The following is a 13,208-nucleotide window of genomic DNA, read 5'->3' on the forward strand; positions in this document are numbered from 1 at the left end:
TCGCTTAGGCGGTTACAGCGCCAAATAAGAAGAAGAAGAAGAAGATACAACATCACCTGAGAAATTGCCTGTGAAGCATTTCGACAGGCAACAAAGGTTGAAAAGTGTTAAAAAAATCCCTTTCGTATGCATACGGCTTTAAGGAAACATGATATGTTTGTTTGTGTAATTCCCTGAACCGCCCCTGTTTTCATATGGCACTTTATTCTATGTAGTAGCCCCGCAAACATATTCTGAGCGTTCAGAATATATGAGTCCAAAATTAGTCCTAGGTGGGTAAGAAATATGAGTTTCCTTGATTTACCAGTATGATTTAAGGTATAAAGCTTAGGACGCATCTCTTAAGGAAACGGTATAGAAAAAAACTGTAATTATATAGTGGAATTTTGACATATGAGATTTCACAGCCTGCTGTCTCATTCCTTCCTCGCGAAATAATGAAATAATGCCTAGAGCTCTTTGTTCACAAAAAAATTAAAAAAAAACCTTTAGTAAATAGAAAGCTTAGCAAATTGCTTAAGAACTCCGTACTGATTAAGAAAATGTCGATTATTAAATTTTTCTTAAGCATTTCTTAAGCATGATTTTGTATGGAGTTTTTTTAGATCTTGGGATCTGCGTACAACGCTTAAAACTTTAAAAAGGAATGCTACTACTGGTTACGATTATCCTTAGATTTTCGACAATTTTCTAATTTCCAGCGTTGAAGATTCCGATGTTATTCGTCAATCTAAACGAACGCCACTATCCAATTTGTATAAAGAATCGCCCGCTGATTCCAAAAATCGAGCTAATTTTTTATTCTTTGGATACGTTTTCGAGATATTTTCAATTTACCGGTATTCAGCTTAAAACAAACTTATATCTCATGAACCAATTTAACAAACCTACAATGAAATGCGGCAAATGAAAGCTACCAAAATTTTCGATAAACCGTCTATACAGTCCGATAGGACTGATAGTTTCGGACAAATTAATTAATCACTCCAGTTTCTTTTGATGGAAAAAATAATATTTTAACAGCAGAAAAATTAGAAAACTAACAGGTTCTGTGTCAAATTCTTGCAGTTGGGCTTAAGCCTGTTCTTAAAAAAAATGAAGGTACTAAATAATGAAGCAAATCGATTGATAAATAAAGAAGTAATGAGCGGTCAAATGAAAATGCCCAAAAATCTTTTGTATGAGAAATGAGCAGGAAATAATGTTACTCATATGTACGGTGACCATATTCATGGGATCCGAATATGGGACAAAAAATAATTTTGCAAATTCGTTAAATTTTAGTATAATAAAGTTTAATTTTGATATCGCTAAGACATTTTTGGCACTTTTTTTTGTTGACGGTGTAACGCAGTTTTTCTTAAAAAGTAAGTATGTATCTATGTTCGACCATTTTTTTTTAAGGGAGAAGCAAATGAGCAGCACTTTCCACTCGCACTTTATTATACTAAATTTTAAGGAGCTACAAAACTGCAAACCAATTTTTTTCTAAACATTCTAATTAAAAAGTTTTAAATTTTGGTGAAACATTGCAGAATTAATTTTTATAGTTTTTTGCACAAAGTCAGAAATTTGAATTTATATGGGTTTTTGTTATGAAAAGAGCTTTACTTTCATAAAAAATAATAAACATTAAATAAACTAAAGATAAATAGCCAAACCTTGCTAAGATGTCGGTTCCTCATTTATATTTTGGTCACTGTATGTATTCCTCGAATCGAATCACAGGCACTCAGATTAGAAAATAATAGCTGTTTATGGAGAAAATTACGATCATATACCAACATCACTTAAAACTGGTTCAAAGGCATGCAATTTTAATGAGCTGTTAAGGCGTCAAAATACCCAACACCGAACACGGGGCAAATAAAGGACGTTAAATGAAATACAGAACATTTGGCGTCCCGTATAAAATAAATAAATTACCAGGACAATGGTCACAAAAAGAGGACTGTCCCGTATAATACAAGACGGAGGGTCGCCGTACTCGTACGCTTTTATGCTCATATTTCATACAAAAAAAAAATTTATTTTATTTATTTATTTATTTTTCTTTATTGATCCATCGATTTTATTCATTAGTAACTTGATTTTTTTGTAACAGAACGGGCGTTAGCACAAATTTGACACAGAACCTGCAATTTTTTGAATTTTTCTTTTGTTAAAGTGTTTTTTGCATATTTACATAAAAAAAAGTCTGGAATGATTAATTAATTTGTCAGAAACTATGTATCAGATCTATCGAAAAGTGATGTATATACGGTCAATCTAGAATTTAGTTAGCTTTGATTTGCCGTATTTCATATTAAGATTGTTCAATAGATCGTAAGATATATGTGATTAAGTGTAACCACCTTTTGTTTTAAGCTGAAAAGCGGTAAATTGAAAATATTTTGAAAACTTATCCATAGAATAAAAATTAAGTCGATTCTCGGAATCAGCGAGCAATTCTTTATAGGAATTGGATAGCGGCATCCATTGAACATTTTTGCTGTAAACCAGTGTAATCAAAACCAAAGGTTTGTCTCTACGGGAAGGCATTGGTATCATTGAAGAGATTAAAAATAACACTGCAGGGACACTAAAATTATACAAGAATCACCGAAAGACGTAAACCTACTTCCTTATTATGTATCACGAACGATTGGCAACACGAACGATTCGTCTGCAGACCACGACGTCTCCGATTGCGATTTTATTACTCTATCGGTCGTCTTCGTCTTGCTTTTCATCGATTACGTTGCAATCGACTCGGTTGCGTTTAAACCGGCTAGAATGATACCGCCGGACAAATTTTTGAAGCGTTCCTCTATAAATGAATCGTTCTTGTTGCCTATCGCTCGTGATACATAATAGGTCAATTCATCTAACCGCGTAAATGCCTCGTGACAATGTAAACCAAGTAAACTTACTTAATTTTGTATGGAAAACCGTTTCATTTACGAGGTAAATAAATATAGGTAAATAAAAGGGAAACAAATTAAAACTAAATGATTTTCGTAAATTCTTTTATTTTTTGTTAAAGTATGTTCTTTTAAAAAAACATCAAGCTATAAAGGAAAAAATTGATTGATAAATAAAGTTGTAAATGGTCAAATGAAAGTGCGTAATAATTTCTTTTTTAAGAAATAAGACTAGGAAAGAATGTTACTCATACGTACGGTGACCATCCGTCCTTTATTTTAAAGGATAGTCCTTTATTTTTACCCCCTGTCCTTTAAAATTTTTTCAAAATAAAGGACGCTTTTTGTGCTTTATTTCTTAGACTGTCCTTTATATCAGCTCTGCATTTTTGAGAAGTAAGTTTTTAAACACAGAATATGAAAAATAAAAATGTCCCTTATAAAATATAATGAAAACCTTCGCCAGTTTGTTTCACACTCCACTTAAGGGTTCTATTTAGTCGGTAATCTTTGTACAATCTATAAAGCAAAAGGAAAGTTGTGCCCAGAATCGTGTTGCACGCTGAGTTTCCAGTTTCACTGAAAGCGAACAATAAAGCCTTACTCACTGGAGCCTTAATTTTTCACTTGGTTTGATAATTTTTTTTATAAAAGCTTATAATATTTACAAGAGACCAGTTGAGCCTAATTTGTGAATTTTTATTTGATTATATTAAATTTTTTAGTGCAAAATGCAGAAAAAGTTGCAATTTTGAAGAAAATGTATTCTCCTGTTCCAGTTAATAAATGTCACATAACAAAAACCTAGTTGAAAACAAATGTAAGGATCTCCCAAAACGAAAAAATTTACGCAAAAAAAAATTTTGAAATGTTATAAAAAAATGTTCACCAAAATAAATATACGTTTTTGGTTTTTAGTAAAAATTGGTTGAAATATTAAGGCAATTTTGAACCACTGTGGTCGCGCAGAATAAATTACGGTCAACGTATTTTGGCGAAGTCCTTGAAAAGGGTTTGGCTTTATTTTTCGCTACAGCAGGGAAACTTGTACAATTACATAACATACTTAACTGGTAAATATTTGATTTAAATTACGAAATTGGTAAAGTACTTTTATCATACAGGTGTTATGTATGTGCGTATTCCCAAATCATTTTGAAAAAATGTCCTTTATTTTACGTTGGTTAATAAGGTCACCGTACGTACTCATACGCCATGTGTGCACTTTTAATGAAAACATAAATTAGGATGGAAACATTTTCTAAAGAAATTGGTACGCATTTGCATTTTCATTTATCACAAATCAAAAGAATTAAAAAAAAAAATGTTTCCTTTTTAAATGTTTGCCCTGTTAAACGTTGCATTTTTTTCATTCCCAATGCAAAGTTAAAATGAAAATATCTTGCGAAAATGACCTGATCTAGAGAAACGGTATACAGGGCCCTAATCTATAACCAAACATTAAGTTTACGTGTTTCCAAGAATTTTGTGTCAATATTTCAAAAAATTAAACCCAGTTTGAAAAGAATTGAAGGTTCCAAATCTTTATGTAATATAAACCCCATAATTTTTAATACATAATAGTAAAAAAGTGGCAAGTATATCGGTGCACTAATACCACAGGATTTGATTTGAAATTCGGTCCAGCCACATTAGTGGCCCTTCCCTTTCTCGTCTATTCAACGCTCTTAAATGACCAGCGCAGATCTTAATTATTTAAAAATATCAAGCAACACCTTCCATTGTCGATTGTGCTTTTTTAATCCCTCAAATGAACTGAATAAAAACAAAACATTACAGTACAGTACCTACTTTTTTATTTTTTCTTCCAGCATATTTGCTATCATATTTACCAATGTTTTAGTGCGTTTATTTAATATTTTTATTATCTATATCTATATTTAATTCTTCGCGCTTATTTTTTTCGGCCCTGAATATGATATACTGGAAAAAGCTTTGAAAATAAATCGGTTTGTTCGATAAGAAAACATCCGGTTTATTCGATATTCGAAAACTCAAGATTTAGAAAACCTACCTATTGATATCCAAACGGTGGAAACTGGTTTGGAAAACCGAGTCAATCACCCTAATCGTTAATCACAAACATACGAAGAGAAGGATTAACCAGATCGCACGAATCGATCTCAAGAAATTTTGTCTGCATTAATTTTTTGAGAATTTAGTGAAAATATTTTTACGAGTAATTTATTTCTTTATAGTGACTGTTTAAATATTGCACTATTTGAGTGTAGAGCACATTTATTCACTACCACAATTTAGTTATTTTGAAACAAAGTAGCACTATCAATATAATTTTAGTGGCACTTTCACTAACCTTGTGTTAAATAGGGAAAAATATAATTTCTTCGTAGTGACTTCAAAATTCATAGCACTACCCCCAACTCTGCCACATACTATGTAATCAATGACCTACTTACTCTAACACTCACCGCATATCTAAACAAAACTCTCTCCGTTCAACGCCACCCATATTTGAACACGTTAAGAACTGCTTAGCAACAATCATTTGTTATTCGTGGTAATTCAAACTTACCTGCAAAAAGTCCAAACGTTGCAGAAAATCAGTAATATAGCTCCCCAGTGGCTTTAGGCTGGGATAAGACTTGCCAGCCCACATCCCTGGAATTTTGCTTATCAATACGCTACGGTACACAGCCTCAATAGGGGCGGACATCACAACCAGACCTACATCACAAAAAGGTAAATACAATAAAAGCCTATAATAAAATATTTTATGTTTCAGCTAAGCAATATGTAAGTATATAAAGATAAACTGAATCAGTAGCGCGTGCAGAATAAAAGCAAACATGACAGCGCAACAAATACATATGTAAATTGAATTCATTTATTGTAGGGGTATTTAAAAAAGGAATATGAAAAAATCGATTTTTAAACATACACACATAAAGCGTTTTGATCCACTTCGCTGTGATTCCCAACGGATGCATAAACTAAATTTCAATACGGTCTGAATTTCAAAAGTGTATTGAATTTGATTTCAAATCGGTTTTTTATTTCTCACATCGCACACAAGGCAAAAGTGACGATTTCGCTGGACAAAAATAATGAACTAATAACATTGATTTGGGGTGTGGGAAATCAATATTTTAACTATGATGGTTTAAAACCATTTAAGCAAAAATAACAGCATTAATAAAATGTAAATTTACCGACCCCTGCGAAGAATTGTTTGATATGGAACATGATGTTTACATTTTGATATTTACATGAAATAATTAACCGTAACAGAAAAATATTGTACAGGTTGACCTTGGACAATTAGCAAATTAGAAATTGTGGGATTCATCGTTTCGCTTTTGTATTTTTAAATTTTTTATTTGTCCATCAGCTGATGCGAATAGATTATTTTGTAGCTGTAAACAAAATACAAATACTCCTAAATTTTTGTGAGGGCTTTCTAAAATGGGGTATTTTTAAGGGGTACTTTTTTATCATCTACGGAATAACTATTTTCTAGTTAATAGTATAGAAATTTTTAAATAGCTACAATTTTAAAACTAATGAAAAAATTAAAACTTACTTGCAAATAGTCCATCTTGAATATAAAAATAATTTTAAAAAGTAAGAAAGCCTAATTTCGGGCGGAGCCGAACATTAAATACCCGGCGCAAGTATTAAATATATGATTTTCACCTTTCCGAAAGCTATCGCTACATGGTAAGCCGGGGTGTATCAATTTTGAGTAAATTAGTGTCCTTAAATTTCGAAATATTGAAGTTTCAAGCATATCTGAAATTTACCGTTATATAAAAATCAATCTCAATTTTAGTCCAATTTCAATAATTTTCAATCGTTTGCTCTTATGTGACAAGCACAATAACCATACCGAGTTTGGTACAAATTGGTAGAACGGTTACCGAGATACATATATGTGATCATAAGTGGGCGGTGCTACGCCCATTTTCCAAAAAGTTATAATATTCTTATTTTCCGTCTAAAACTTATTGCAAATATCAATTTTGAGTGAATAATCTTCAGTTGTTACTAAAATATCGCAGTTTTCGTATTTCTGAAAATTACCGTTATATGGGAGGTAGGCGTGGTTATGGTTATTGTCCGATCTTGCCCATTTTCAATACCATCCGTCCTACCACCAAAAGAAGTACACGTACCAAGTTTCGTTAAGATATCTTAATTTTTACTCGAGTTATCGTGTGCACAGACGGACGGACACAGACAGTCACCGCTTAATCGATTTCTCTTTTCATCATTTATGTATACATTTGTCTATATCTATCTCGATTCGTTTTGCCTGTTACAAACAACCGTTATGTGAACAAAGTTATAATACCCTTGTGCACAAGTGCGCTCGGGTATAAAAAGTTGCATCCTCACATACTATAAATTAATACAGGGCTACCGCGTATGACTGATTGAGGTGCCTATGCGCACGATAAGCATTCGACAAGTTGTGGGCAGCGTTGCCATTTTAGCCGTTTTCCGGCTAGATTTAGCCGGTTGCGTCAGCAAACAGCCGGAAAAAATTCGATTTAGCCGGCAACCGATTTGTTAGCCGTTTTGCAAAAAAAAATTAGCCGTTTTTAGCCGATTTTGCTCTGCGCCTTATTTTATTAAAATTCAAATATACAAGTTTTTATTTTTACAAATTTAGTGCTCCAAAATCTATTAGAAATGGCTAGTCTTTTCTCTGAGAAAATTTTCATGTCGGACTGTGTTATATAAAATTGAAAAACAATCAGAAAGTGAGCCGATTTCAATGTTTTTTGTTTTAAGCGAGTGACCCAAATACACATAAACTGGGACGCGTCATTTTAGCAGATTAAAAAGTTACAAGTTTTGCTGAAATTTTGCAGAATTTTCCTAATTTTTACACTAAGTGTGAAATCTGTTTGTAGTATATGTTGTTTGTTAAGTAATGAGCTACATATTCATAAAAAATAATACATATTAAATAAACTAAAGAAAAATAGGCAAAACTTGCTTCAATTTTGCGTCCCAGTTTATATTTGGGAGAACGCAGCGGGAATTTTCTTCATAAAATTTTTGTTATGAATGTCTTAAATTTAAGTGTGAAGTTTTATTCGCTACACTTAGAAAATAAAAGAGCACGAATTTCGATGTGGAGCAAAACTCTCTGGGAAGACAATACATGGTGCAAACATACTTTTTAAATTTTATAAAATAAAACTGCAGTAGTTTTCATCTTATGTGGATAATTCTTGTGACAAATACATAGTTTCGTGCTTATATTATTGTATATATATTTTTAGCAGCACCACATCGTTATCAGAAAATTCCGAGAATCCAAAAATTGGTACTGTTACAAGTTGCAGGCATCATTTTAACTCGACCTCTTTCCTGTTCCACGGATAATGGTACATCTTTCAGAGGTTTAAAGATATTTTGCGTCAGCAATTTTTTATCAACCTACGTACCCTACCTCGGAAAAGCAAAAAACTATATATTCGAACGTTTGCTCAGGTGTACCGAATTCTGGCAGTTTGGAAACGCGCAACACTTTTAGTATTTTCATCCAACTTCACTAACTTCAAATTTTTTTTCTACTTTTTTAAGAAACAAAAATTTTTCTGCTAGTGAATCTGGTGGCATGATTTTAGTTAAATGTCATAAACTTGTTAAAGGTGAAGTGGTCGGCAACAACAACGAATGTCAATAAATTAAACTACCTTTTGCTTTCACAGCTTTACCTGTTCATTTCTCAAAATATTGCCCTCCGACTAAGCAAAAGTGCCATACTTTCAGCTAATATAGCCATTTTGCGGGACAAAAAGCAACCTACTGAAAATGATCCAATATTTATAAAAAAGCAAAATTGTTTAATAGAAAAGAAAACGCCATAAGTTTGTAATTTATCCCTGTTTTTATATTTAAGTAATACAAACATGACATCTGATGTAAAGCTTAGCTACGTATAACGACAGTTTCCTTTGTTAAACAAAAACAAGTAAGAGCAGCGCTGTCTTCGGCTATGCCGAAGGCTTCATACTTTTCATGAACATCTGCGAATTTTACTTTGACAGATTACTGCTTTTGAATACATCTGCATACATCGATAGAGGAGTTACATACTTATATATGGAAGATATACTTTATATGGCACCAATCTAAGTGATTTTCACTGCTATGTGATCGGTATGTAAACCGGTAACACAATTTATTGGGTTTAGTTTCCTACATAAAGGAGATATATGGCAAAAACTGGTATCTGAACAATCAGTGCTATAGGAGATAAAGCTTATACAGCATAGATTTTGATGATTTTCTCAGTAGACTTTGTATTATTATTTATAAAATATCTTACGAAATTTATCGGTTTTAGCTGTTCAAATAAAGAAGTTTTACAGTAAAATCCCATATCTGAACAATCAGATGTATGGAAGATATATGTTGTAGTCATCCGATCGTTGTTATTTTCACTGTAAGTATTCTGTTAATAATGAGTGAAAATGGTGCGAAATTTCATGTTCCTAGCTGCATAAATGGAGAAGTTGTGATAAAAGACCTCATATCTGAACAATCAGTTGTATGGGGTCTGCAGGTTATAGTGACCCGATCTTTGTTATTTTCACTGTAAGTCTTCTGTTGATAATGAGTGAAAACAGCGCGAAATTTCATGGTCCTAGCTACATAAATGGATGAATTATAACGAAAAATCTCTTATCTGAACAATCAGTTGTATGGGAGCTATAGGTTATAGTTACCCGATCTTTTTAATTTTCACTGTAAGTTTTCTGTTGATAATTATTGAAAACAGTGCGGAATTTCATGTTCCTAGCTATATAAATGGAGGAGTTATAACGAAAAATTTTATATCTGAACAATCAGTTGTATGGGAGCTGTAGGTTATAGTGACCCGATCTTTGTAATTTTCACTGTAAGTATTCTGTGGATAATGGGTGCAAGTACTGCAAAATTTCATGTTCGTAGCTGTATAAGTGGAGAAGTTATAACGAAAAATCTCATATCTGAACAATCAGTTGTATGGGAGCTATATGTTATAGTGGTCCGATTCTTCCGGATCCGACAAATGATTAATACATTATAAAAATACATCCACCTACCAAATTTGATACGGATATCTCGAAAACTGAGAGACTAGATTGCATACAAACAGACGGACAGACAGACAGACGGACAGACGGACATGGCTAAATCAACTCAGCTCGACGTTCTGATCATATAAGTATACATTTTAATGGGTCTATCTCTTTTTGTTCTGGTACTTACAAACATCGGACCAAAGTTATAATACCATTCCATGCTCATGAAAGGTATAATAAAGTGGTGTACAGCTTAGCTACGTATAAATAATCTTTATTAACCAAAAAAAATTCAATGGATTTACTAGTCTTTCTAATTGTAGTTTATGTATTTAAAAAAAATTCAATTCTGGTTGAAACATTTTAGCCGTTTTTTTTGTCCAATCTAGCCGGTCGCCCTGAAAAGTTCTGGCAACACTGGTTGTGGGTATGTACTCTAGTAACATAATGCAAAACTTTGCTTCATAACTAATACTGTCGCTTAGTTAGTCAAACTTTAATATGTAATTTTATAGATGGCAAATAGCATCGCAATTTTCCATTTTTGTCCAGCTAAATCGTCTCTTTTGCCTTATGTTCATCGGTTAGAAAACAGGTATAAACACATCACTCATTTGACGCGAAGTGAAAATATGCTGGTTTTCTTTATACAGCTCGTTTTAAATTTGAATTATTATTAATATAAATTTGAATTATTGTTCGTTTCCATTTCAGTCAATTGCACAAATCAATTATTAAATAAATATTGAAATAAAACAACAAATTTTGTATACTTTTCTATACGGTTTCAGCGAGTGTGCTGTAAAGACGCAGGTCAAAATTGTTTTTTTTTTGTTAATGGGTAGGTTCAGAAGGCGCAGCAGTTGAGCGCAACCGTTGCTAAAAAAATCAGTGATAGTAATGCGTCATCTGAACGGCTTGATATATTATCTGTCAAATTCAAAACACACAACATGTTGTCTCAAATGATCAGAAAAGTATTACGATCATCTAACACGTATCTGTAGTTGATCAGAAATACAAAACAACGCGTTCAGAAGGTGCAATCGCAACAGTTACTGAGCTGTTGCGCCTTCTGAACATACCCAATGCGGTTCTTTCGTAGGTATAAACAAGGTAATAGTAGATTTTTTCAGATTATTTCATCTCGAAAATGTCAAATATTTTAAATTTCTTCTTACGAAAATTCAAAATTGTTAAAATCTATTTTCATGTGAAACCTTTTTCCATACAAAACAAGCAATTGAATAGCAGCTTTTCGAAACGTTCTCCTAAAAGCCTGATTATAGCTCTGATCCAGTACTCCATGAACTTACAGGTTTTTATACGAACTTGGAGGAAGTTACAGGAAAAATGATCCCGTACTCTAAATTCCTCCAAAATCCTTCAAGTGAGTGCGATTTTTGGAGAGTTGTGTAAAGAATGAAGTTGCAAGATTTTACCCGAACTTTTTCTTCTGGTAAAATCATGAAAAGTGTCAAGCGATCTCTGGTTGACGTTTTTACAGATAATGCTTTTTTTTGTTCCCGTACTTTTGGTTGTTACCCACTTTTTACTCTCACTTCAGAGAGTAATTTTGCTGCTTGACATTTTAACAGGATTTTATACGAAAAGTATTGGATCAGAGCTTATGGCAAAATAACGGAATTTAGAACTTAGAAAATCAAAATGAAGCAGATTTCGACGCGGCATTAAGGTACGTTAACTTTCGGCTGTTCAATTATAAGCAACATCCATTTAAGAGAATTTTTAAGTGAGAGCATGTAAGTTACGTTAAATTGCCATAATCAGACCATAACTCAGCAGCACAAACGCTGATTACTGGACTTTCAAAAGCATGGAAGAAAGCAAGCTGCAACAATTTTCATTATTCCCAATTTAAATTTTTTATTTTCTGTATTTTACATGTCACGCTTTGATTAAAGTGAAGAAATCAGAACAGTTTTTGACACTCTCGATACCAGAAGCAACAAAAAAAGTAAGTGCGCCTGGGCCACACTGGAGAAGTGAAACTTACGTTACATACATGTCTATTTTGTCTCATAACTAATATATATACATACATATGTACAAACATACATACATCTGCTTTTGCTTATATTATATTTTTTGTCTTTTTACTATCTAGATACCTACTTCTACCACTGTTCGTTCTAATAACATTTATGTTACTCCGTTTTCCTTTATCTTCATTTTTATCTTGATACTCTATCGATAACAAAATCGATAGTAACATCCAACAAAATATCGATAAAAAACCCATAAAAATATGGATAACAAAATCAATGACAAATTCGATAAAAAGTTCGATACAACGACAATAAAATTGGTAGCAACATCTATTAGAAACTCGATAAAAATATCGATAAACATAGCCATGACAAAATCGACAAAAATATTGATAAAAATATACATAGGCAAATCGATAAAAATATCGATAACAAAATCAATAAAATTATCAATAACAATAAATATTGATAACAAAATCGATAAATATCGATAACAAAATCGATAAATATTGATAAAAATACCGATAGCAAAATCGATAAAAATATCGATAATAAAGTCGATAAAAATATCCATAAAAATATCGATAAAAATATCCATAACAAAATCGATAAAAATACCGCTAACAAAATCGATAAAAATATCCATAACAAAATCGATAAATAGCGATAATAAAATCGATAAAAATATCGGTAACAAAATCGATAAAAACATCCATAACAAAATCGATAAAAATATCCATAACCAGATCGATAAAAATATCCATAACAGAATGAGTAAATATCGATAACAAAATCGATAAATATCTATAACAAAATCGATAAATATCGATAGCAAAATCAATAACAAAATCGATAAATATATCGATAACAAAATCAATAAAATTATTCACAACAATATTGATAAATATCAATAACAATAAATACTGATAACAAAATCGATAAATATTGATAACAAAATCGACATTATATCGATTACTTCCGAAAATATCGATAGCAAAATTGATAAAAATTTCGATTAAAAAAACGATAACAAAACCGATAAAAGTATCGATTATTTTATCCATAAGTCCCCAGAATACCGAAAATCTCAAAATACTTGCTAGATTAAGTCTCTGTGTCCCTCCCTATATCCTTTCCTCTTTAATTACCTTTATTTTAATCTTTCTTCCCCTATCTTCATCTTTATTTTTATCGGTATCCTCATCCTCCTCTTTGTCTTTACTTTTATGTTT

The 13,208-nt window shown here is 32.0% G+C and overlaps 1 protein-coding gene across 1 annotated transcript in view; it reads left to right on the forward strand.

The window, feature by feature from the left end:
• Nucleotides 1-13,208, forward strand: part of LOC118741512 (dynein heavy chain 9, axonemal-like) — an 18,847-nt gene that overhangs the window by 1,718 nt on the left and 3,921 nt on the right. The window contains exon 2 of the mRNA XM_036473511.1: nt 5,668-5,678. Within this exon, the coding sequence (XP_036329404.1) occupies nt 5,668-5,678 (11 nt within the window). The remainder of the gene's footprint in view (nt 1-5,667; nt 5,679-13,208) is intronic.

The sequence above is a fragment of the Rhagoletis pomonella genome, unplaced genomic scaffold (assembly GCF_013731165.1).
Source record: "Rhagoletis pomonella isolate Grant_MI unplaced genomic scaffold, Rhpom_1.0 Rhpom_scaffold_00006, whole genome shotgun sequence".
NCBI classification, from domain to species: domain Eukaryota; kingdom Metazoa; phylum Arthropoda; class Insecta; order Diptera; family Tephritidae; genus Rhagoletis; species Rhagoletis pomonella.